The sequence below is a fragment of the Myxine glutinosa genome, chromosome 8, assembly GCF_964187855.1.
Source record: "Myxine glutinosa chromosome 8, kmMyxGlut1.1, whole genome shotgun sequence".
Lineage (NCBI taxonomy): Eukaryota > Metazoa > Chordata > Myxini > Myxiniformes > Myxinidae > Myxine > Myxine glutinosa.
The window spans coordinates 111,112,965-111,140,695 of record NC_136268.1 but is presented as its reverse complement, the minus strand read 5'-3'; the positions used below and the strand labels follow the sequence as shown (position 1 = coordinate 111,140,695).

The window sequence follows — 27,731 nt, the reverse complement described above, 5'->3', positions numbered from 1 at the left end:
TGATGCCTGCTTGAAGACCGTAACAGTCAGCCTGAGTGAAATGCCAGACTCGTCGGCGCTGAGGAGGCTCTCTGAGAATGGCCAGAGAGATATCCACTTTAACAAGGAAATGATCAATCCCCCATCATCTTGTCCACCCTCTGTGATCTCCCATAGTCTTCGTTCTTCCTCACAACCCTTACCTTCAAAATGTCTGTCTATTTTGTCCTTCAACCTCACTGTTGTGTGTTTACCCCTCTCCTTCTGCTGTTTGTTTTGTTCTGCTGTGTCCGGATCCATTATATGTTCTCGCTCCTCCATGAGCCTCGACTCAGTATTAAAAAAAATGCAATCTTCTCATTTGATGTTGCACCATGCATACATAATAAATAGATTACCGCCAAGTACACATGCAATACACATCAATCTCTTTTTAAAAACTCCGTTTCCATTATAAAGTATTTCTTCTTCTTCTCTCTCTATCTCTCTCTCTATCTCTATCTCTATCTCTATCTCTATCTCTATCTCTATCTCTCTCTCTCTCTCTCTCTCTCTCTCTCTCTCTACCCCCCTCTCTTTCCCTTTCTCAATTTTTCACTTAATTTAATCAAACGCTTACTTTGCTCTTGATGTGTTCATAGCTCTTGCGTGAGCATTTCCTTTAAAATTGTTTGTGGTTTCTGTTTGTGTCCTCACCTTTGGTTGGTAAAATTTTTATACTTGCTGGTTTCTTTTGAATATCCTTTGTTCTTTTTTGGTGTGTTTATGATCCTTATACAATGTTTCTTTGAACTCGTTGCTTGGTTTAACACTGCTTTGTGGAATGGTTTTATACTTTTATAATAAAAGGATACAAAAGTCAAAAGTCTCTCTCTCTCTCTCTCTCTCTCTCTCTCTCTCTCTCTCTCTCTCTCTCTCTCTCTCCACCCCATTCTCCCTTTTCTAATCTCTCCCCCTCATTCTCCTCTCTCCACTCTCTCTCCTCTCTCCTCTCTCCTCTCTCCTCTCTCCTCTCTCCTCTCTCCTCTCTCTCTCTCTCTCTCTCTCTCTCTCTTCTCTCTCTCTCTCTCTCTCTCTCTAGAATTAGATGACAACTTGCAAGGAATGAGGTGAGCTTCTTCGACTGGATTCGAGAAATCCTGCTCAGCTTAAATGTAATACGGTAATAGGCAAGAAAACTTTTCTTCATAATCGAATAATCCGAGATGAATAAATGTCGAGTGCCTTGAGATTTCCTTGCACGTCGGGGAATTTATTATGGCTGTAATGTGAAGAAAATGGAGTTATGAAGTCCGTCGGAACGGCTGGGGTAAGGGCCTGTTTTCGAACAGGGGAAAAGAGCACACTCGGTTTTCTGCCACTCTGGACTGAGGGATGGATTGCAATGCTGGCTAATTCATTTAGAGGGCCCGTCGCTTTGACACCTAACCTGTTTAAACAGGCCATTAGAGTTGATGGTGCTATGCGATGCGCCGTAATTTGCGCTCGAGCACCCGGCACACACAAGCATACCTGATAAAACAGGTGGGTGTGTGCACCTGCGTATATCTAGGGGTTATTCGTTTTTCATTTAAAGTTTGACAAAACTCAAGTCGATTTTTTAAAATTCATTTTTAACGACTTATAAACGTCCTACTGCTCACCTCCTTCAAAGTGTGGGTGAAAGGTTTGAGCATCTTGCTCAGCAAATAGATACAGTGACAGGTCTTCTTTCATTTGATAAACTATGGGGAACGTCAAATCCTCTTCTTCAAGCATTTTTTTTCCTGGAAAAAAATATCATGACCTTAATCATATTTGACGGACGCTCCTAACATCCAGGGTATGATCAAAAGGATTGCCTGCTAATTTGTTTGTGAAGTTGTGTCTTAAATCACTATGACGTTTGACGCTTCCTGTGCTTTAAGTTAAAATTCCCCGACACAATTTGCCGGCATTACCGTAATAAACGGGAGTCTAAACATTGGCTCCTCTGACATGACAATACCTCAACGCACACCACAGTGTCTTTGCGCTATTTTCTGATGAACCACCGCTTTCTCCTTTTTGGCTCGGGTAACTTTTTCCCATTCCTAAAAGTGAAAGGGGCATGACAGGGGCACAAAGGGGCACGAAAGGGGCATGAAAGGGGCACAAAGGGGCATGAAAGGGGCATTACAGGGGCACAAAGGGGGCATGAAAGGGGCATGACAGGGGCACAAAGGGGAATAAAAGGGGCATGCCAGAGGCATGACAGGGGCATGAAAGGGGCATGACAGGGGCATGACAGGGGCATGACAGGGGCATGACTGGGGCACAAAGGGGGCATGACAGGGGCACAAAGGGGCATGAAAGGGGCATGAAAGGGGCACAAAGGGGCATGAAAGGGGCATGAAAGGGGCACAAAGGGGCATGAAAGGGGCATGACTGGGGCACAAAGGGGGCATGAAAGGGGCATGACAGGGGCACAAAGGGGAATAAAAGGGGCATGAAAGGGGCATGACAGGGGCACAAAGGGGCATGGAAGGGGCATGACAGGGGCATGACAGGGGCATGACAGGGGCACAAAGGGGCATGACAGCGGCACAAAGGGGCATGACAGGGGCACAAAGGGGCATGACAGGGGCACAAAGGGGCATGACAGGGGCACAAAGGGAAACCTATTTTCACAATATGCTGTCGATTATTCAACATCCATTGACGGAAAGAGTGAAAAGAATCTTTGGCACAAGATGCCTCGGCGGTTGATAGGACAGCCTTCTGTGGCATGAACTTTCCATGAGTGCCTGATTCATCAAACGTAAGGATTCCATCACAAAATGATAGCATTTGGAGGATCCAGGGCCTTGAGATCCCCGAGTTGAGTCAGTGTGTGGAATGCTCGATGCGTTTGTGGTCTTCAAGACGTGAGCCGATCGATTTTTCCTGCGAGGTAATCATAGCTGTAAGGATTAGCGGTAGATTTGTACAAGGTAAATGAACGATGATCACACACACAGCACAATTGAAGACCGGGTCATCACCTTGATAGATGAGTCGGTGCTTCCTTTCTGGGACGAGGTGGGTCAGGTGTTGGAGATCGCGGTTTCGATGCAGTCGCACTGTTTTCGGCAGCTGGACTTTCTTTGCCTTCATCAGAGTCTGCGTTACCCCGCTCCATCTTGCGCCACTTTGCTCTTCGGTTCTGAAACCATACCTGACGAATATGAAAATGAGAAAAAACGGAAAAAACGCAGTAAAAAAAAACGCAGAAAAAAAAGGAAAAGTTGCTTGGCTGCATCTATAACAATAGCGGTTATTGAGTTTCTCTACAAACCTTCATTAACCAGCATGCAATACCACACGGTGTAAAGGTGTGCACAGCATAACATACAGGAACTAAAGTGGACGCGTCTGCGCGACGTCGTTCATGTAATTTTATTACAAAACATCACGCAAGCAGTTTTGCAAACCCTGCAGCCTCGAAGCAAACATGAATGTAGTTTCCTATGAACCAGCAATCTTATGCCATAGAAAACTGGCCCGCAGGGTAGCCCAGTGCTACATGCACAGTTACATCTGAGCTGTCCAGCCAGGGTTTGAATCATCAATGTGTGCGCCTGTCCTTCAGATGGACGTTAAGTTGGGAGTTCCGTTATGTAAAAAAAAAGGCTGCTGGCGTTAATCAGTGAATGTTAAGGATCCCACGGCCTCAAATTTTTGCTCTAACCTACAGCTGGAACTGCATCTCTTGCACTGGCGCAGCCCTGCAAGAACCTATGCTAACCCGCAACCTACTGCATGCAAACGATGCCGAGGACAACTACAGAAAAACCCATTGAGTTACAACTGTTCACTACCCAAAACGGGTAATGTGTATTCAAGCCAGAAGTCAGGTCAATGGAAACCAAACTTTCATCTGTCCAAAGTAAACTATCAGCAAGTGGTCACATTGTCTGATCTGCAATCCTGATCCGCGGAGGCCCACCAGGGTACGTAACAAGCTCGTTGGCATCAGCCGCTGGCACCCGGGAGTATGGGGTATTGGGGTACACATCGAAAAGCCTTCGTACAGAGGTTTCGCTCTATCTCCATGCAAAAATTCACACGGAATCTTCGGGTTGTGGCCATGCGCGTGCTTTCCTGCTTTAAATGCATTTTTCATTTAAAACTCATTTGGAGATGCAGCGATTTAAACTAATTTTGTAGAAAAATAGAGGGCTGCAAAGGAGGCTGTTATTAGGTTAGTGCTGTGTAGGACTATAATTTCTGGATTGGATTTCTGCCAGACGCCTTCACTGCTCACGTCGCGGAGAATTCTGTGAGCATTTCAAAATCAAATTAACCCCTCGACTCACCCACCTCTCCTTCTCGTCACCTCTTGCCCACTCAAAAAAAGAAAGAAGAAATCACTTACGGTGTTTCCATGCTGCCTATTAATGGAAGGAATTTGCTTACCCCTCCGTAAACATTATATAAAGCTTTGATTTGGAAATTGGACGGAAAAACGATGCCCATTGAGCAAAGGGGCAGCAGAAGACGTGCACTCGTAGCCACGACACAAGTCGGTTAAATTGTGACAATGTGGGAAAGGTGAATTTTAAAAAAACGTCTTTACTCACTACTACTACTTCTCGACATCTTTCACCCTCATCCAATTATTTCTACTTTATTGTGGAGTCGTTTGGGGAACGTTTTTAGCTCGCTCGAGTCCTTCACCAACCGGCTTGCCAGGCCTGACGTTCTACTGAAGGTGACGGGAATTTGTGGTTTGTTCACAATGCCGCCGAGAACTCGCCTGCACTTCACCGAAGGCACCCGGGGATCTTTAATCTGCAGCAATGACCGGTGCAAGCAGACGCATCCTCCACCTCCAGAAACATCAGCATGCTAGTTTATAGCTGGGTGAGGATTCAAGCTCCGGCGAGACAGCTCAGAGGCGAATGGTTGTGCCTCGAAGACGTTTACCTATCCATATACCTGTAACTCACTAGCATGGATTCCTACAGAGTCAGGGCCCTGAGACGCACATTCACCACCGCTAAATTACTCATTCTGACAAAACTTTCAAATTCCGACGTCACTCCAGAAAGAAACTGGGTGACTGAACCACCTTTAGGGGCCATTTCTCCCCACAGAGCGGGTGTTGGCCTTTTCCGGGCCACCATGGTCCCCTTTTTGAAGCAATGTTTTACAGCCGGATGCTCTTCCTGCCGCCAACCTGTTGGTCACCTCTTGTGACACACAGGGAATTACCAGTGAACTGGTACTCAATTTTGCCGACTTCGGAAGGATGACAGGCTGAGTCAACCCCCCTGGCGTTAATTCAGCGATCGACCGGGATTCGAACGCAAGATCCTAGGATCCCAAGCCGGCAACCTAACCGCTAAGCCAACACCAGGGTGCCTCTTCAGATTAAATATAAACGATGTCGATATGAGTCTCCATATTATCTTTGCTCTGGAATGCAATTATTTGGGGGAGTTTTTGCCTTGAACTAACACCAACCATCGAGCCCTGAAGCCATTATCAGTCATTGCTTTGTCACGAGCCACCAATATATTTATTTTCCACCATTAGCTTCTGCAATTAACGTTTTCGTTACGGCCTTGCCCACCCCGTCATCTGTCACCAGCCCATCGTTTGTTCAACTGCCCAGCTAATCACCACGTTTGGGATGCAGCTCCTTATGATTGCATGCAGTTTCCAGGTCGGTGTGGTCCTCTCCCCCATGACGACCCCTTTGCGTGCTCCTAAAGGAACTGTCGGGATGGATAACACAGTTTTAAACGTAGAATTTGATTATGATGGATGTACTTGGATTTGGGAAGGGGAGTGGTGGTAGGAAGCCATATTAATCCAACCTGGAATTTCATTTCAGATTCTTTCCTCCGCGCAGAGAAAACCTCTCTTTGATGTAATTATTTAAGCTGACGCCTTACGAGTGACACCTTATTTTTCCTTCGATGCATCCCCATGCTAACTCGAATCTCCCCATGCTGTGGTGAGTTCAGGCCCATTCTGTGGAAATTTTTGCTAGTTCGAGGACGTTGACTTCCAGTGTGTCCATCTGCGTAGGGTTCCCAGTGCAGTCTCTCTGTCTGTCCATCCTCCTGGCAATGAGGTAGCCGTCGCCAATGAGGAACTCTCTTTACCATCTTATTGATCAGTCTTTGGTCCTCGTACATGGATTTACAGACTTCTCCACCGCACGCGCTTACCTTTAGTCCTGTATATACTTTAACTATTCTCCCTTTTATTACCTCCGCCACCGAAGGTGGATGGAGGTTATGTTTTAACCCCAGTCTGTCTGTCGCATTCACTTGTCACAGGATATCTCAATAAACTGTGGACGGACTCGGATGAAAATTGGTAGACAGGTTGTTTGGGTGTGTGACAACGACTAAATGACTAGACTTTGGTGAAGAGCCGGATACTAGAATTTTAAGTGGCTTTTTACCATTGAGAGAGAGCACCAAAAACGATATGCAGTACAGCACGGTATTTCAAAAAGTTGTGGACGAGTTATGACAAAACTTGGTGGATGACTTGGTGATGTGTCAACAACAAGGAGATCCGATTTTGATTAAGGAGCGGATCCAGATCCGACCTATCAGTGGGATACAAAACGTCATCTGTTCAGTTTGGCGGAGGTATGCGCTCTTTGGCGGAGGTATGCTTTACAAGTTTGACCATGAGTCAACCTTTGACCTTTTGACCTGAAAAAATAGTTTGTTTCCAAATTTAGTGACTCAGTATGCAAATGCTGTTCAATCTTCAAGTCAATCAGATGAGAAATGACAATTTTAGAAATTTGACCTCAATATGACCTTTGACTTTTGACCTTAAAATCAACAGGCTTCTTCCTTATGACCAACACTACCATTTGGTAAAGTTTCGTGAAGATCGTTGAAGATCGGTTTATATATGTGACCTGTCGGCGTTTGACAGACAGACAAGCAGACAGAATAACGCAGAAGACAACCAATATACATGAAAAATCTTCGATTTTCGCAGGTAACAAACAGACAAACAAACAGTGGTGAAAACATAACCTCCATTCACCTTAGGTGGCGATGGTAATTAGAGAATTATTGCTCTAACCTCGAGTTCCCTCTGTCCCAAGCAAACGAACTGCAAATGGGTCAATGCCCCAAGGATATCGCTTCGCCCCTTAGCTGGGCATGCGGATTAGTAGTAGTAGTAGTAGTAGTAGTAGTAGTAGTACTAGTAGTAGTAGTAGTAGTAAAAGTAGTAGTAGTAGTAGTAGTAGTAAAAGTAGTCGTAGTAGTTGTAGTAGTAGCAGTAGTAGTAAAAGTAGTAGTAGTAGTAGTAGTAAAAGTAGTAGTAGTAGTAGTAGCAGTTGTAGTAAAAGTAGTAGTAGTAGTAGTAGTAGTAGCAGTTGTAGTAAAAGTAGTCGTAGTAGTAGTAGTAAAAGCAGTTGTAGCAGTAAAAGTAAAAGTAAAAGTAGTAGTAGTAGTAGTAGTTGTAGTAGTAGTATTACTAGTAGTAGTAGTAGTAGTAGTAGTAGTAGTAGTAGTAGTAGAAGAAGAAGAAGAAGAGGCAGAAGAAGATTACTCGGTGTCTTACGCCGGGGGACGAGATACCACCGGGACCTGGAAAAATTACAAATTCCTGCCCAAATCACCTTCAGTCCAATGTCAGGCCCGGCCGCCCAGTTCATAAAAGGCCTGGGTCAGAAATGTTCCTTGGCCGACTCCACAATGTGGGAATAATTGGGGCCATTAAAGAGGTATGGAAGGGGAAAACGATGACAAACTCAGAAATGGAATATGAGTGAGTGGTGGACTCATTGTGATTAAGAACAACGTGGACCAGCACCGAATGTCAAGTGGACACCTTCTCTTTTAAAGGACTCCTTGAGAAATTGGGAAAATGAAAGCTGTAACCTGGAGTGGAATGCTATGCGAGACTTGTGAGTTGAAGCAGTTATCGGGTTGAATGAACTTTAATGAGCCAAGGGAAATCTATTTATTATCTCAATGGAACATCCGAGGGGAGGGTCAAACATATGCTCATTTGCATACGTATTAAATGGATGGCCTTTTAAATGAAAGGGCACGTGAAGCGCAGGAGTTAAAAAAGGTGGAATGGCCCTCTTATCCAAGAGACAGTCGACGATTGAAATTAAGCAGTCAGACGTGTTTGTAAGGCTTCGTATATGGCAAAAACTATCGATCACCAGTCTGACCCTAACATGTCATCCTGCGCTCTCCATGGTTTCGTGCTCCATTTGGAGTCTGCAGCTCGAGACTGGGAGGAACATGAAAGTGTGACACCTAACATGTCATCCTGCGCTCTCCATGGTTTCGTGCTCCATTTGGAGTCTGCAGCTCAAGACTGGGAGGAACATGACAGTGTGACACCTAACATGTCATCCTGCGCTCTCCATGGTTTCGTGCTCCATTTGGAGTCTGCAGCTCAAGACTGGGAGGAACATGACAGTGTGACACCTAACATGTCATCCTGCGCTCTCCATGGTTTCGTGCTCCATTTAGAGTCTGCAGCTCAAGACTGGGAGGAACATGACAGTGTGACACCTAACATGTCATCCTGCGCTATCCATGGTTTAGTGCTCCGTTTGTTGTCTGCAGCTCAAGACTGGGAGGAACATGACAGTGTGACACCTAACATGTCATCCTGCGCTCTCCATGGTTTCGTGCTCCATTTGGAGTCTGCAGCTCGAGACTGGGAGGAACATGAAAGTGTGACACCTAACATGTCATCCTGCGCTCTCCATGGTTTCGTGCTCCATTTGGAGTCTGCAGCTCAAGACTGGGAGGAACATGAAAGTGTGACACCTAACATGTCATCCTGCGCTCTCCATGGTTTAGTGCTCCGTTTGTTGTCTGCAGCTCAAGACTGGGAGGAACATGACAATGTGACACCTAACATATCATCCTGCGCTCTCCATGGTTTAGTGCTCCATTTGTTGTCTGCACTGGGAGGAACAAGACAGCCTGACACCTAACATGTCATCCTGTGCTCTCCATGGTTTAGTGCTCCATTTGGAGTCTGCAGCTCAAGACTGTGAGGAACAAGACAGCGTGACACCTAACATGTCATGCTGCGCTCTCCATGGTTTAGTGCTCCGTTTGTTGTCTGCAGCTCAAGACTGGGAGGAACATGACAGTGTGACACCTAACATGTCATCCTGCGCTCTCCATGGTTTCGTGCTCCATTTGGAGTCTGCAGCTCGAGACTGGGAGGAACATGAAAGTGTAACACCTAACATGTCATCCTGCGCTCTCCATGGTTTCGTGCTCCATTTGGAGTCTGCAGCTCAAGACTGGGAGGAACATGACAGTGTGATACCTAACATGTCATCCTGCGCTCTCCATGGTTTAGTGCTCCGTTTGCTGTCTGCAGCTCAAGACTGGGAGGAACATGACAGTGTGACACCTAACATATCATCCTGCGCTCTCCATGGTTTAGTGCTCCATTTGTTGTCTGCAGCTCAAGACTGGGAGGAACAAGACAGCCTGACACCTAACATGTCATCCTGTGCTCTCCATGGTTTAGTGCTCCATTTGGAGTCTGCAGCTCAAGACTGGGAGGAACAAGACAGCGTGACACCTAACATGTCATGCTGCGCTCTCCATGGTTTAGTGCTCCGTTTGTTGTCTGCAGCTCAAGACTGGGAGGAACATGACAGTGTGACACCCAACATGTCATCCTGCGCTATCCATGGTTTAGTGCTCCGTTTGTTGTCTGCAGCTCGAGACTGGGAGGAACATGACAGCGTCACACCTAACATGTCATACTGCGCTCTCCATGGTTTAGTGCTCCATTTGGAGTCTGCAGCTCAAGACTGGGAGGAACAAGACAGCGTGACACCTTAACATGTCATGCTGCGCTCTCCATGGTTTCGTGCTTCATTTGGAGACCGCAACTCGAGACTGGGAGGAACATGACAATAAGACACCTAACATGTCATCCTGTGTTCTCCATGGTTTCGTGCCTCGTTTGGAGTCCGCAGCTCAAGACTGGGAGGAACATGATAGGAAGACACCTAACATGTCATCCTGTGTTCTCCATGGTTTAGTGCTCCGTTTGTTGTCTGCAGCTCAAGACTGGGAGGAACATGACAGTCTGACACCTAGCATGTCATCCTGTGTTCTCCATGGTTTAGTGCTCTGTTTTTAGTCTGCAGCTCAAGACTGGGAGGAACATGACAGTGTGACACCTAACATGTCATCCTGTGCTCTCCATGGTTTAGTGCTCTGTTTTTAGTCTGCAGCTCAAGACTGGGAGGAACATGACAGTGTGACACCCAACATGTCATCCTGCGCTATCCATGGTTTAGTGCTCCGTTTGTTGTCTGCAGCTCGAGACTGGGAGGAACATGACAGCGTGACACCTAACATGTCATACTGCGCTCTCCATGGTTTAGTGCTCCATTTGGAGTCTGCAGCTCAAGACTGGGAGGAACAAGACAGCGTGACACCTAACATGTCATCCTGTGCTCTCCATGGTTTAGTGCCTCATTTTGAGTCCGCAGCTCAAGACTGGGAGGAACATGACAAGTTGACAGTGTGACACCTAACATGCCATCCTGTGCTCTCGATGGTTTCGTGCTCCATTTGGAGTCCGCAGCTCGATACTGGGAGGAACATGACAGTCTGACACCTATCATGGCATCCTGTGCTCTCGATGGTTTCGTGCTCCATTTGGAGTCCGCAGCTCGAGACTGGGAGGAACATGACAGTCTGACACCTAACATGTCATCCTGTGCTCTCCATGGTTTAGTGCCTCATTTGGAGTCCGCAGCTCGAGACTGGGAGGAACATGACAGTCTGACACCTAACATGTCATCCTGTGCTCTCCATGGTTTAGTGCTCCATTTGGAGTCTGCAGCTCGAGACTGGGAGGAACATGACAGTCTGACACCTAACATGTCATCCTGTGCTCTCCATGGTTTAGTGCCTCATTTGGAGTCCGCAGCTCGAGACTGGGAGGAACATGACAGTCTGACACCTAACATGTCATCCTGTGCTCTCCATGGTTTAGTGCTCCATTTGGAGTCCGCAGCTCGAGACTGGGAGGAACATGACAGTGTGACACCTAACATGTCATCCTGTGCTCTCCATGGTTTAGTGCTCCATTTGGAGTCCGCAGCTCGAGACTGGGAGGAACATGGGGCAGACAAACATTCGGCGTTTAGTTTTAACAACAATGTCCTAACTGTGGCAGCAATGCGCGCGGTCCACAGTGCAAGCGGCACACGTGGGAGCCTTGAGGCCTCGAAGCAAACCCTGTCCGCAGGTCGCTTCTCTCAATTACCAGCCTGGACGTTTCAATCGCGGCGCGAGGCCGTGCGCAGTAACCGCGTTACGCTCGCTCTCTGTGGGCGCACGGACCCCGCGCTGATTGCATTAGTCCCCGACCCCGTGCGGGTCGCTCGCACCCACGCCGGATCGTAACGTCGTTAAAGCCCCGGTGAAGGGCTTAAGGCGAGGCGCAATCGCGTTAAGGTCTCCGCTGTAGATCGGTTCGTTCACCCCCAGCTCCAGCACGCTACCGCGAAGCAATTTTCGGGTGTAACGCGATTTGCCTTGTCAATGGCTCCCGTTATCACGTTTGCCTGTCGGTCCAAACGCGTGAATGAGCGGATTCCTCAAATCCCTCCAGTCCCATGGAAGTGGATTCACACATGCTGATCTTGCCCCCACCCCTCCCCCATAACCCCAACAGGGAATCACGTGATGTAGCGAGTGCATGATGGGATTGCCCCGCCCGCACAGTTGGCTCGATCAGCATGATGAGGTCCCCAAGTGAATAAAAGTTTCCGTGATGGAGCTCGATTCATGGATGCAAGATGGCCGGCAAGCCACAAGGGATGAACAAAGATCGAGAAGCCATAACGGTGGGAAAAGTACAATAATGAAAGAACGGAAATGATTCATGTTTTTCAGAACTCGAAGCAAGACGTTGATTCCAATATGTAACTAGAAGAGCACTCGATAGTGAGCATACCTCCGCCAAGCTGAACAGTATTATGTTTTGTATCCTACTGATAGGTCGGAGCTGGATCCAGATCTGAACCAAAATCCTATTAGCTTGTTCTTGTAACTTACCCAACTCATCTCCCAAGTTTTGTCATAATCCCTCCACAACCTTTTGAAATCTCATGCTGTATATCGTTCTTGGCCCTATCACTCAATGGTGAAGAATCACTTTCAAAAATGAAAAAATTCTCATATCCGGTTCCAAATCTTCACCAAAATCTAATCATTTTGTCCTTGTCACACACCCAACATCTGCACCAAATTTCGTCCAAATCCGTCCACAGCTTTCCTGTTCACAGACAGACAGACAAACAGGGTTGAAAACCCTTCAGTGGAAGAGGCAATACGCCATTACGTAATAGTCGAAACAAACATGATTTTTAGGAGTGATTTTAGGGGCCATCACCCTATTAATTCCGAAAAGGGGGAGCAAGCACTGGGGGAGGGGTGGGTGGAGTTAAATATCGAGAAAAATCTATTTGAGAAAAGGAAGAGAGGGAGAAGGATAGGGAAGGGAATGTAAGAAGATAAGTAAGCGAAAGAGAGTGCAGGAGGATAGTGGATAGTCAAGGGAAATGAATGTATCATAAGAATATAGGTACAAGACAAGGGAATGTCTGAAGATAAGAGAAGAGCGTGTAGGAAGATATAAGGATATTAATATGACGACAGGGGTTAAAAGAGGATGGGAAGGCAATGTATGAAGATAAGGAAGAAAAGGGATTGGTACAGGGCAGGAAGGAAAAATGTAATGGAAGAGGACAGGAGTCAAAAGGAGAGCACAGTAGGCTATATGGGAATTGTGAAGGAGATAACAAATAGATTTAGATATCAAAAGAGTAGGTACAGATGAAAAAGATACATGGGTAGGATATTAAAAACCTAATTATATATATATACACACACCACGTTCTAACCACTGATTGACTGATATTAACGTTCGGTACCTTCCAGGTGTCATATACATCTGAAATTTGGCGTGCCGACGGACATCGAAGCTGGTACACCGGGAAAAATCCCACAACCGTCGGAAAGCATCCGAAAATGAAAATTTATGTAAAAAACCATAAACGCATACATAAAATAACAAGATCAAAAAACCCTAAATTGATATCTAGCAGCAGGTTGGTGATGCTTGCCTATAAATCATAAAGCTTCTATTTACTATGTACATATGTACGAAGCACGGTTTGTTATTACGTACCATATGTGTAAGCATACCCCACTAGTATGTATATATATATATATGTGTATATATATGTGTGTGTATATATATATGTGTGTGTATATATATATATATATATATATATATTTATATATATATATATATGTATATATATATATATATATATATATATATATATATATATATATATATATATATATATATATATATATATATATATCTCTCTATCTATAATTCCAGTAATCTCTGTATGTGTGTCTGTGTGTCTGTGTGTCTGTGACCGCTGTTTCTCGACAACCACGGGTCCGATATACTTGAAACTTGCCAGGTATATTGCTGGGGACCCGAGGATGTGCCTTTTCAAGGTTTCATATTAATCGGACAAGTAGTTACCGAGCTATGGCGATTTAGCCGTTCGCCGTTCGCTTTGGCTTTGCGAATGGACCAAACCATTTCATGGAAATAGAGGGGGGGGGGGTTCTGTGGTCGTTGCGAATGGACCAAACCATTTCATGTAAATAGAGGGGGGGGGTTCTGTGGTCGTTACTGCCACGTGGTTTCAAAGTTTTTTTTTGTTGTTGTTGTTTGCACGCATGTTTTTTTGCACCCACGTACGGGCACGCCCTAGTATATATAAATGTGTATATATATGTGTGTGTATATATATATGTGTGTATATATATATATATATATATATATATATATATATATATATATATATATATATATATATATATATATCTATATATATATATATATATATATATATATATATCTATATATATATATATATATATATATATATATATATATATATATATATATATATATATATATATTAAAATAAATAAATATAAAATAATAAAAACAATAAAATGTAAATATAAATAACAAAACGTAAATATAAGGTAATATAATAAAATGTATAAAATATAGATATAAAAGGAGGGAGGGGTAAGGGGTGTGTATATTTCAATTTTTTTTTTGACATTTTACATACGTGATAGATACAGACGGTCCCGAAGGCCTTTTAAACTGTACTTTCATATGTGCACTCATAAGTCGTAAAACCCTCATGGTACATCAAGCAGCAAGTGCTGCATACAGACTGTAACCAGTTAGGGTATTTCAAACAAATGCAATCTTTGGGACAAAACTACATATTAAAGGTATGAATATACGTTCGAAGTCGCGGAAATAGTCCTCCAAGGATCAACGATAAGCCATCTTGCAAACGTTTTAATAATGACCGTGACATGTAGGCCACAGTTTACCCGAATTGCATTATCCGTAACATGGAATGGTTGTTCATCTCAGGCCTGGTTTTATAGGATTAAAGAAACTCCAGTGCCTAGGGTGCATGCCACTACATCATCTGAGTGAGGTTTATCGGACTTTCATGAGCAAAAGAGTAAAATCCACTTGTGCCTCATTTTGCCCTCTCTGTGATGTCACCATAAAAATCGCAGGCCACTTTGTGGCTATTTAGTGTGCGTACGCACCCCTTTACCATGGTACATCGTCCTGTAAATCGTTACAGTTGCTGCTGTTAAAGGCAGATGAAAGCACCAAAAGGGCTTCTGTAATAAAACAATGGGGCGGCTAAGTGAAAATCCGGAGCAGGGATGCATTTTTCTGTTACTTTATACAGTGTCAATGCAAAGTGAAACTTTATGCCTCCATTGACCTTCATTATTTTATCTGCAATCTAGATTGGAACACTGGGCTGGCAATATGGCCTGGAGATAGGTACACTCATCTCCAAGCTGTCTTAGCCTGGGTTCATAATCCCGACCCTGATATATACTGTGCCTTCAAAAACAATTCACACCCCTTGGCTTTTTCACATTTTGTTGTGTTGCAGTCTGAATGAAAAATTTATTAAATTGAGATTTTTTTGTCACTGATTTACACAGAATACCCCATAATGACAAAGTGGATTTTTTGTTTTTAGAAACGTTTACAAAATAACATAAAATGAAAAGCTGAAATGTCTGGAGTCAATAAGTATTCAACCCCTCTGCTATGAAAATCCAAATTAAGCCCAGGTATATCCAACTTTCTTTGATCATCCTTGAGATGTCTCTTCACCTTGATTGGAGTCATGGCCATCGATGGATGGGGATGTGGTATTCTAGAATACTTACCCTGCGCAGACAAGTTGGTGTCAGTCAACTCTTCTTCTGTTTTGAACGTTTCTTTTTTTTGATCCAATATGGCTGCCAGACCACTTGAGCGATGACATAATAAATTTATATTCTCTAATATAATTGTTGCATAGATCATGCTCAATAAATTTCAAACTGATCAGACTAAGCGTTGTCCCTGTCGAATTATGACGTCATGACTTTCACTCACTCACCGCAGGCAGGTTGGTGGTCTTTCCGTCTTCTACCGTCTCCTCTCTGGCCTTGCCCCCCCAGCCCTCTCTGGGCTCTGTCCCCCAAATATTCCTACAGGTCGCACAAGATCTGCCTGCAACCCTCTTATGGTTAAACTGCCAAAATCAAGACTTTCTGCTCACCTTCACTCCTTCATTCCTCTTTTCTCCCGCCTCTGGAACAAACTCCCTCACTCTCTTCAATCCCACTCCACCCTCCAGGTCTTTAAAACAGCTGTTCACCACCATCTCTTATCCTCCCCCATCGAAAACCTTGATCTTTTCTACCCCCGCTAATTTCGGTCCCCTTGTGTTTTATACCTCTCCCCCCCCCTCCCCCTCCCATGCCTCCTGCCCCCAAGCCCTCTCCCTCCCACACTTCTCCCTGCTCTCAAATGTTGTGGTTGTGTGCTTCCCCTTCTCTCCCCATCTTGTCTTCCGCTCCCTCTTTTTGTATATTTTGTTTATCTGGTTTGTTTTGTTTGTTTGTTTGTGAAATAAATGTTAGCTCTTTCACGAGCCTCGATTCAGTATACAAAAAAATAATAATAATAATAAGTATGGCATCAATGACGTCATCATTAACAACACCTCTTCCCCATGCTGAGTTCTTTAAAATGAGCCACGTTTCAATTTTTTCCATAGAGCGGTTTTGGAGATATAGAGGTGCAACATTTTCGGTTTTGCCAAGATGGTGCTTGTAACACATTATCTATGACGTCATGATTATCATTAAAATATTCTAAAGGAGGAGGCGCTCCTATGGTGAAAATTTCGTGTCCATCAGACCAACAGTTTCTGGAAAAAAATTAATAATGATTGGATGGATAAGTGTTGTATTTGTCGAATTATGACGTCACCAATGACATCATCATTAACATATCTTATTCCCCATGGGGAGTAGTTGACAATGAGCCAGGTCTCAATTTTTTCCATGGAGTGGTTTCAGAGATATCGCGGTGCGAATTTTTTCCAAGATGGCGTCTGTACCACGTGCCCTATGACGTTATAATTATGAATAAAAAAATTCTACAGGCGGAGGCCCTCCTATGGTAAAATTTCGTGTCAATCGGACCAACAGTTGCCGAGAAAATGAATTTAAAAAATGCAGACACGGCACACATAGGGCACACGGCACACGTACGGCACACGGTACACATACGACACACGTACATAACCGAATGCTTAACCCCGCTTTTCGCTTTGCGAGCGCAGGGTAATTATGTATAAATCAATATTAACTTTCCCCAAATAAGTTATCTCTTAAATTAGGGGTTCCCAACCTGGGGTGCCCGCACCCCAGGGGGTGCGAGATGGAATATCTGGGGGTGAGACAAAGAGCAATTCGCCCAAATGCTGGCTTACTTAGCTGACATTTTCACTCGTATGAATGACCTGAGTGTTTCTCTTCAAGGAAAAGGGATAAACATATTGTAGGCTTGTGAAAAGTTGAATGCCTTCTGTTACGTGGTCCCCTCGGTGAATACCTGGTCTCGGTGACCCCCGGACCATGAGAGGAACTTCGCCAGAAAGTTATATTATATATGCGCTTTCGCCACGCAATCCATATGAATTCCACCCGAGACAACTGATGTTCAAGGATATATTTCAATGGTAATGATACCATACAATTTCAATGATACAACCACGGAGATTTTCCCCGAGCAATCAACAATAAACAACCATCAACAATTCCCAATCCACAATCAATTCCCTATGAGTAAGATGGCCATCTTATATGTGTGTGTCCCCGTGAGTACTCACGACCCCCTTTTGGTCTCGGTCCCGCACAATGTCTCTGGGCCCCTCCTGACCAAGATGATGGTCGGCGTCGCCGCACTCGGGCGGTTGAACGAACCCCGGGTGGACGTGTTTCCACCGGGCAGGTATCGTACCCGGCACCCCGGCTGCAGCCCCTCGTGGCCACGCGAAGCGGGTACGGGAAAGCAAGCCAAAAGCCCCACGCCGCTTGCAAGGCGTGTTAGGCCCCAACGGGCGACCCGTACGCGTCTTTTTAGACGGTGTCGCGAACGGTGCCAAACGCTGGGTCGGTGCACGGCCACACGACAGTTTGACGTCCACCGGGCAGGTATCTGTCCCGGTAACTCCTCTCGCCAGATGGGCTCGGGAACGCCGCTTTTCCACACGGCTCAATCAATCCCACCTTTCGTCGGAGCGGGGCGAGGAAGAAGAATACTCGTCCTTTTTCTTCCTCGTGTCTTTTCTCTTCCGTTTCCGGTCACTTCCGTTTCCGGACACTTTGCAGAAGGGCTCCTGACCCTCCAACCACAACAACCCTTAATCTATTACACCTGGATAAGCAAAGACCTGAATGGTAATTCACATACATTCACATAAATATGTAACACTCCCCCCCTTCAAGAAAGAAAGTTTGAACCCAGCGAAAACTTTCTTTGCCGGCCAATTTGGAGAAACAAACCAGATAACTCAACCCCCCCCACATTATCAGTTCCCCCCGGGCACAGTTATCACTTAAAAATAAAGCAACCAAAATTTCACCACAACCCCTCCAGATTACTCCCTCTGGACTAAGCACCAGCAACGACATTGTCCCTGTCAAATCAAACTCCCTCTCATGACCCTCTGACTTTGACCGTCAGTTTCTTGTGAATGAAGGTTAAGGGGTTGATCAAAGATCCAAAGTTAAGCAACTCGATAGCACTTTTTCCGGGAGGCCAAGCCGAGTATTCACTACATGGATGCCTTTAGGAACGTGGAGTTCACGGTTAGTCCATGCAGGAAAGTTCTCTACATGGGCGCCTTGAGGAACGTGGAGTTCACGGTTAGTCCGTGCATGAAAGTTCACTACATGGACGCCTTTAGGAATGGCGTTCACGGTTAATCCGTGTAGGAATCTTGGCTCGGCGGCTCTGCCGCATTCAGTGCTTCAACTTCTCAGAACTTCCCTAATAATTATGGTGGGACCGCTTGTCCCTGTAGTCCCATGAATAGCGGTCTCCTTCTCGGCCACTACTTTGACAATCCTTCCTTCGGGAGCTGCCGTAACTCAGGGAGCCTCCATAATAATATCGATTGCGGCCACCACCAAAACTACCGCCCAGTTGTCCTCTCCTGTAGACCTCTCGACGCCTACGAAATGCCTTCCCTACTGTTATGGTCCGACCCTCCAAATCCTTGCCATTCCAATTCTTCTCTGCCTCTCTGGCGTCTTTTGTGCTGGCAAACGTGACAAAGCCGAACCCTCTTGACTGTTGCGTTTCCCAGTCTCTTACCAACCGCACTTCCACCAGCGGCCCATATCTGTTGAAGACAGAGGTCAGAACTTCTTCCTCTGTTTTGAAGTTCAGTCCCCCTACAAATAACTTGGCACTTTTGTCGCCATCCCGAGCTGGTGTGGTGTTATTTTCCCTGCTGGGCTCTTTACCAACCCTCAGGTTACCATAAACTTGACCCCCGGCCAAATCATTCCCGATAACCACAGATACACCCTCTACAGGAAGCGTGGCTTGTAAACCGACGGTGACCGGTCCTGACACCAAATCGGACTCCAAATGGATGACATGAAGGGGAGCACTAACACCGCCCCCGATCCCCTGTAAATGAACACTATCCACCGTTGCCGTCTCCTCGGACCATGGCAAAATGCCTTCAAGCATTAAAGATTGATGTGCCCCTGTGTCCCTCAATATCCTAACCGGTTTCCGGTTAGTCGAGGCTCCATCCCGTGACACAAACCCCTCTGAAATAAATGGTTGGTAACCCTTTTGATGGCGATTTCTCACAATGGCCATTGCATTTGGAGTCGTAATAGTCGGACTCCGCTCTGGGTCTTCCCTTTTCCGGAGGTAACATTTGGACATCAAGTGTCCAGTTTTATGGCAAAAAGCACAAGTAGGCCCGGGGGAGAACCTCGGGGTCGGCCTTGAGCCCCCCGAAAAATAAGTTTGTCTTGGGTCCGTAGCCCTCTGATTTCTAACAGTTGGGGTATCATAGTTGTCCCCATAATCATCTCGAGGTCGCCGCCATGTATTGTCGTTCTCCGCACCTGCTGTTCCCCACCTCCCCTGCGGAGATCTAGGCGAGGAGTTAGGTTCGTGGACCCCTATTCGGTGGGTTAAGGCATAATCATCTGCCATGGGGGCTGCGTCCCACAACTTTGGTACTTTCTTTTCCTGCAGGTACACTTTGATGTCCTCGTGGACACACTGCTGAAATTCCTCCACCAGGATCAAATCACGCAATGTTTCGAAGTCTTTCCCGACTCCTTTTGACTCACACCACCGATCAAACATGTTTTCTTTCACTCTGGCAAACTCCACATGGGTCTCACTCTCCCTCTTCCTGGCATTCCTGAAGTTTTGCCTGTAAGCTTCCGGAACCAACTCATAGGCTTTGAGGATGTGCTTCTTCAGTACCTCATAATCTGCACATTGGTCCATTGGTAGCGCCGAATAAATCTCTTGAGCTTTTCCCACCAGCACACTTTGCACGAGTATGGTCCAGGCCTCCTCCGGCCAGTTTAATTGTCGAGCCACTTTCTCAAAGTGTGGAAAAAATCTCGCGACTTCCTTTTCACTGAACGGTGGAACCAGCCTCACATGTCTGCCCACATCCCAGGTTTTCTGGTAAGGTGTCGACCCCGTCAGCAAGGGTGGTGCCTCTCCCCGTTCTCTCATTAACTCCAGCTCCTTGAATTTAATTTCTTGCTGAAGCTCCATGTCACGTTCCTTTAATTCCCTTTCCGCTTTTTTCTCCTCTGCTTCGAGTTCCCTTGTTTTCATCCTTTCTAACCTTTCCTGGAGTTCTCGTTCCCCTCTCCTTTCTTCTTCTGCTTGTTTCTCTTCTCTCCTCTCTTCTGCTTTCCTTTCTTCTTCTTTTAACCTTTCCTGGAGTTCTCGTTCCACTCTCCTTTCCTCTGCTTGTTTCTCTTCTCTCCTCTCTTCTGCTTTCCTTTCTTCTTCTTTGATCCGTTCCTGGCTCCGTAATTGCAACTCCAGTTTCCGGAGCTCATCGTCTTCTGGTTCTTCGGGTAGCCACTCCCAGGCTAACTCGTCCCATGTTCCTAATCCCACCATAGATTGTATCACCGTGGTCTGCAACTCTGCCTTCCTCAAATTAGTTCGGACCTCCAAGTTAAAATGTTTGGCCAATTTCAAGAGGTCCGACTTTAGTAACGCTCGGAACTGTGCCTCACTCGGTGTTACCGCAAAGTTCTGTGCCACAAACGCCATGGTGACTATCGTTAACACCTGTTAACCTTCACCCAAGACTTTACCCCAATTTCCCCAAAAATTTACCAATTAATACTTAATTAATAAATTTTAATTAATAAAAATATTATTTTATTATTTTATACAAATACACTTTTAGATCCCGGACGTAGACCCAATTGCGAATCGTAATTTGGACGAGCCCCCAATTCTGTTACGTGGTCCCCTCGGTGAATACCTGGTCTCGGTGACCCCCGGACCGTGAGAGGAACTTCGCCAGAAAGTTATATTATATATGCGCTTTCGCCACGCAATCCATATGAATTCCACCCAAGAGACAACTGATGTTCAAGGATATATTTCAATGGTAATGATACCATACAATTTCAATGATACAACCACGGAGATTTTCCCCGAGCAATCAACAATAAACAACCATCAACAATTCCCAATCCACAATCAATTCCCTATGAGTAAGATGGCCATCTTATATGTGTGTGTCCCCGTGAGTACTCACGACCCCCTTTTGGTCTCGGTCCCGCACAATGTCTCTGGGCCCCTCCTGACCAAGATGATGGTCGGCGTCGCCGCACTCGGGCGGTTGAACGAACCCCGGGTGGACGTGTTTCCACCGGGCAGGTATCGTACCCGGCACCCCGGCTGCAGCCCCTCGTGGCCACGCGAAGCGGGTACGGGAAAGCAAGCCAAAAGCCCCACGCCGCTTGCAAGGCGTGTTAGGCCCCAACGGGCGACCCGTACGCGTCTTTTTAGACGGTGTCGCGAACGGTGCCAAACGCTGGGTCGGTGCACGGCCACACGACAGTTTGACGTCCACTGGGCAGGTATCCGTCCCGGTAACTCCTCTCGCCAGACGGGCTCGGGAACGCCGCTTTTCCACACGGCTCAATCAATCCCACCTTTCGTCGGAGCGGGGCGAGGAAGAAGAAGACTCGTCCTTTTTCTTCCTCGTGTCTTTTCTCTTCCGTTTCCGGTCACTTCCGTTTCCGGACACTTTGCAGAAGGGCTCCTGACCCTCCAACCACAACAACCCTTAATCTATTACACCTGGATAAGCAAAGACCTGAATGGTAATTCACATACATTCACATAAATATGTAACACTTCAAAGAAAAGTTACGTCTTTGGCGTCAAAGGATGGAAAGAGGCAATCTCTCAAATTTTCCTTCACTTGAAGAGATGGTTGATGATGCTGGATCCAAACTCCTACTGTGCGTGAAGAAATTGTGGCTCATTTGGAAATGCTGTCAGAATCGTTTGATGGATATTTTGCTGCTGGAGACCTGAAGATTTCAGAAGAATGGATCATGAATCCATATTCCTACAATATGGAGAAAATGTCAAATGATGAAGAACTGAAGGAAGATCTTATTGATTTGCGGACAAATCGAGTTCTTGAAATGCAATTTGAAAGCAAGACTTTGGATGAGTTTTGGTGTGCAGCACTGGATATGTTCCCAAGATTTGGTGGAAAAGCACTCCGTGTCCTCATTCCATTTGCAACGACATACTTGTGTGAATCTGGATTCAGTTCTCTTTTGTCAATCAAGACAAAATCTAGGAATCGCCTGAATCCACAGGCAGACCTGCGGATCGCAGTCAGCAAGAAAGTTCCACGTTTTGACAAAATCGTGAAAGAGAAGCAGGAACAAAGAAGTCATTGAATTTTATGTTCACAATTGGGATTGATTTTACTGTTTCAAATTTTTTCTGTGTAAATTAAAATCAAATTGCTCAACTTATATTTGCATTTCATGCACTGAGTTAAAATCTTATTTTTTAGTTCAATTTGTTCACCCACAGTATTGTATGTGGTTCAATTTGTGGTTTAAAAATATAGAAGTCATTGAATTTTATGTTCACAATTGGGATTGATTTTACTTTAATTTTTTTTCTGAATAAATTAGAATCTAATTGCTCAATTTATATTTGCATTTCATGCACTGAGTTAAAATCTTATTTTTTAGTTCAATTTGTTCACCCACAGTATTGTATGTGGTTCAATTTGTGGGTCAAAAATTTGACTTCTTCATCTTCAAATGTGATATTACTTTTTTAGGGGGTGCAAAGATTAATCAAATATTTCCTAGGGGTGTGGGGCATAGAAAAGGTTGAGAACCACTGTCTTAAATCAACACTGCGCTGGTGGTTATTATTTAATAACAGAGAGCGGTATTGGCTCGTGCATGTCGTGCTGGATTTCATTGGTCCAAGCACGAGGTGCACGGTGCATGCATGCGCTAAAAATGTATCACGTGATTAGTGATTACTGAAAGTGTAATACAGGTATACATTCCCGCTGAGTGCTGTGTAACTATTGTTACGTGTTCCTCCCCGACCCCCTGGTCACGGTGTACCTCCGAATCCAGAGAGGAGCCACGGCAGAAAAATATGTTATTCTGTGTTAGAAATCAATAGTGAAACCACACCAATGATTTCAAACGAACAAATGTTGTATTAAAAATCACACACAAGAATAACGGTACAACCAACAGTCATCAAGAGTGCACTCAATACATCTTAAGATGGTACCATCAGTTACAGTCAGATAACTCACTGCACTCCAAGTGAGTGAACAAAGGACACTCCTCAATGCCTCTATAACTCAAAGGTGATCCCCTTCTGGGAGTAGTGATGAGACGATGAGGCGATGAGGCGAGTAATGAGGCGTAGGCAAAGCGTAGACAGTCACGTGGTCCAAACCAAAGGTAAACTGGCAGCGGAATGGGAAGTCCCAAAGGCGTAGGCAAAGGCGTAGGCAAAGCGTAGACAGTCACGTGGTCCAAACCAAAGGTAAACTGGCAGCGGAATGGGAAGTCCCAAAGGCCAGATGTACACGTTCACAGTTCAATCAGTGAACTGCAACGTAATCCTCAAACGCCGCGTTTGCGCACACACATCCCCAATAGACGACAGGATGGTGAGAAAAGCTGACTCGTAGCAAAAACCTTTTTCGGTGGGCAAAGTGCGAGGGACAAAATGGCCGATGGCTCTTACTTGAGGCGAAGCGACCAAGCGAGGATTCTTCAGAATCTCACTGCCTAAACCTGACTACGCAGATTTCTGAATCCCAGCGATAATACCTATCGCAGGATGTCCTTTTAAGGAACTCAAAATTCCCTCGCGACCTTCGTTAGACAACGCTCGCTACGGAGCTCGACGTCACGCGTCTTGTCCGACTGTTCTCGCCACGCCTCTTCTTCTTCTTTTTCTCTTCGTCTTCCGCTCTGCTTTCCTCAGTTTGAACAGTACGAGGCCTACCTGGTGATTGTTTTGGAAGAATACTGCTGGTTTCATCAAACTGCTTGTTTATTCTGCCAATGGTTCTTCTGTCAATTGTGTCGGCGCCACATTCTTTGACAAGTTGTCTGTGAACTTCATCCGAATTTCCAGATACAGAATACAAGCATACAGAGCTAATTTTCTGTCTCACGATATCCTCCGTCATATTAGGGTGTCTAATTCACAATGAACTGAACTCATGCAAAGACAAACGCGTGCAGCACAGTGAGCTAAACTCACCCCGATTCATATCACGTGATGCACCTCACCCTGTTGCTTATCATGTGATGCCTGTGCGTGTTGAAGCGGTCACATCTATTTACGAGTAATCATGTTTTGTTTTGCATCAAAGAACTATAATAAACGGAGTTGTTTGTTGCAGGTATCGTTCTTCAAAGTGCCCTGGGTTTCTGGACCACCCTATCACCCTGTATGTATATATATATATATATATATATATATATATATATATATATATATATATATTATATATATATATATATATACATACATATATATATATATATATATATATATATATATATATATATATATATATATATATATATAGTATATACATACATACATATATACAGATTGAACCCCCTATCGTGACGAGGAAGCAAGGCACAGATTGAGTCTCACCCCAACAATTGCTGCACAACCTGTTAGCAACAAATGTCGCCTGCCACACTGACACATTGTCTCTGCCCTGCTGATCAACAATTAGGAGGTTTACAGTCAGGAATATTAAATTTAACTAAAGAAGCACACTAACCTTGTCAGTGTCATGTCATGAGGATATATATATATATATGTGTGTGTATATATGTGTATATATATATATATATATATATATACATACATACATACATGCATACATACATACATACATACATATATACTAGCCGAAAGCACCCGGCATTGCCCGGGTTCTTTTGGAATGAATTTACTACTACAATTCAGCTTTTACTCGTGGCCGTAGAAGATTGACTACTATATTTCAGCTCAGCTTTTAATTGCGAAATGAGCCTAGCCCAGCCGATGCAGCCTCCACCGGCCTCGCCAACTAACCTTTAACCTATAACCTTCCCGGGGCCCGTCCCGACATTTTTGGTTCTTTTTGAATGAATTTACTACTATAATTCAGCTTTTACTCGCGGCCGTAGACGATTGACTACTATAATTCAGTTCAGCTTTTAATTGCGAAATGGGCCCAACCCGGCCGAGGTGGGCTTCGACCGGCCTCGCCACCTAGCCTATAACCTTCCCGGGGCCCGTCCCGACATTTTTGGTTCTTTTTGAATGAATTTACTACCATAATTCAGCTTTTACTTGCGGCCGTAGAAGATTGACTACTATAATTCAGCTCAGCATTTAATTGCGAAATGGGCCCGGCCCGGCCCGGCCGAGGTGGGCCTCGACCGCTCTCGCCACCTAGCCTAAAACCTTCCTGGGGCCTGTCCCGGGATTTTTTGTATTGGAGGTTTCCTCCTATCTTTCACCGTTCAGGAGATTAGCTTGCGCAGACAAACAAACAAAAACTTTCTTTTATAATATAGAGAGAAGATATATATATATATATATATATATATATATATATATATATATATATATATATATATATATATATATACTACATGACCAAAAGTATGCGGACACCCCTTCTCATTGGTGGATTCGGCTATTTCAGCCACACCCATTGCTGACAGATATATATAATCAAGCACACAGCCATGCAATCTCCATAGACAAACATTGGCAGTAGAATGGGCCATACTATACTGAAGAACTCAGCGACTTTCAACGTGGCACCGTCATGGGATGCCACCTTTTGAACAAGTCAGTTCGTCAAATTTCTGCCCTACTAGTGCTGCCCCGGTCAACTGTAAGTGCTGTTATTGTGAAGTGGAAACGTCTAGGAGCAACAACAGCTCCGCCGCAAAGTTGTAGGCCACACAAGCTCAGAGAATGGGACCGCCGAGTGCTGAAGCGCATAGCACATAAAAAATCGTCTGTCCTCAGTTGCATCACTCACTACCGAGTTCCAAACTGCCTCTCGAAGCAACATCAGCACAAAAAGTGTTCGTCGGGAGCTTCATGAAATGGGTTTCCATGGCCAAGCAGCCACACACAAGCCTAAGATCACCATGCTTAATGCCAAGCGTTGGCTGGAGTGGTGTAAAGCTCGCCGCCATTGCCCTCTGGAGTAGTGGAAACGCATTCTCTGGAGCAGTGGAAACGCGTTCTCTGGAGTGATGAATCACGCTTCACCATCTGACAGTCTGACCGACAAATCTGGGTTTGGCGGGTGCCAGGAGAACGCAACTGCGTGAATGCATATTTTTTATTTTTTTTGTATAGAGTCGAGGCTCGTGAAAGAGCTAACATTTATCAAACAAACAAATCAAACAAACAAGTAAACAAAGTATATAAAAATGGGAGCGGTCGACAAGATGGGGAGAGAAGGGGAGGAAGCACACAAACACAACATTTGAGGGCAGGGACATCGGGAGATGTGTGGGAGGCAGAGGGCCTGGGGGGAGGCAGGATAGGTATAAAACGCAAGGACACCAAGGACTTCCAGGAAAGAAGTGATAACTGTAAAGTTTGCTGGAGGAAGGATAATGGTCTGGGGCTGTTCTTCATGGTCCGAGCTCGGCTACTTCGTACCAGTGAAGGGAAATCTTAACGCTGCAGCATACAATGACATTATAGACGATTATGTGCTTCCAACATTGTGGCAACAGTTTGGGGAAGGCCCTTTCCTATTTCAGCATGACAATGCCCCTGTGCACAAAGCAAGGTCCATATAGAAATGATTTGTAGAGATCGGTGTGGAAGAACTTGACTGGCCTGCGCAAAGCCCTGACCTCAACCCCATTGAACACCTTTGGGATTAATTGGAATGCCAACAGCAAGCCAGGCCTAATCGCCCAAAATCAGTACCCAACCTCACTAATGCTCTTGTGGCTGGATGGAAGCAAATCCCGCAGCAATGTTCTAACATCTCGTGGAAAGCCTTCCCAGAAGAGTGGAGCCTGTTATGGCAGCGGGGGGGGGGGGGGGCAGCCCAACTCCATATTAATGCCCATGAATTTGGAATGAGATGCGTGATGTTCGGGTGTCCACATACTTTTGGTCATGTAATGTATATATATATATACATGCACATTGTATATTTGAGATGAGTACTGAGGAATCATGCCCATGTATCAGATAGTCCAATAGGTCTATCAGATAGGTCTAGTTGTACAATTGTCCTGCACAGGGTACAACTTAGAAATATAGTCCAACCAAGGTGGATTATGGTTTCATGGGGAAGAAAAGAAGCTTCCGAGACTGAACTATGGAAAGCAATTATTGCTTATCAAAGATTACAGAGATTAACCTGATGACAACATCCAGAAGTACAGAGCAAGAACGTAAGATCTATCCAGGTTTTACAGGTGATGCTCAAGTTGAAGAACCACCTTAAGAGGCAATTTTTCCCAGCAGAGCAGGGGTTGGCCTTTTTTGGGCACTGTGGTCCCCTTTTTGAAGCAATGTTTTATGGCCGGATGCCCTTCCTGCCGCAAACCCTGTTAGTCGCCTCTTGCGACACACAGGGAATTACCAGTGAGCTGGTACTAAATTTGCCGACCTCGGAAGGATGACAGGCTGAGTCAACCCCCCTGGTGTTAATTTAGCGATCGACCCGGATTCGA

The 27,731-nt window shown here is 45.1% G+C and overlaps 1 protein-coding gene across 1 annotated transcript in view; it reads right to left on the bottom strand.

Annotated features, from left to right (window-relative positions):
• Positions 1 to 27,731, bottom strand: part of LOC137432114 (dorsal root ganglia homeobox protein-like) — a 91,018-nt gene that overhangs the window by 9,888 nt on the left and 53,399 nt on the right. The window contains exon 5 of the mRNA XM_078783680.1: positions 2,982 to 3,154. Coding sequence (XP_078639806.1) covers positions 2,982 to 3,154 — 173 coding nt within the window. The remainder of the gene's footprint in view (positions 1 to 2,981; positions 3,155 to 27,731) is intronic.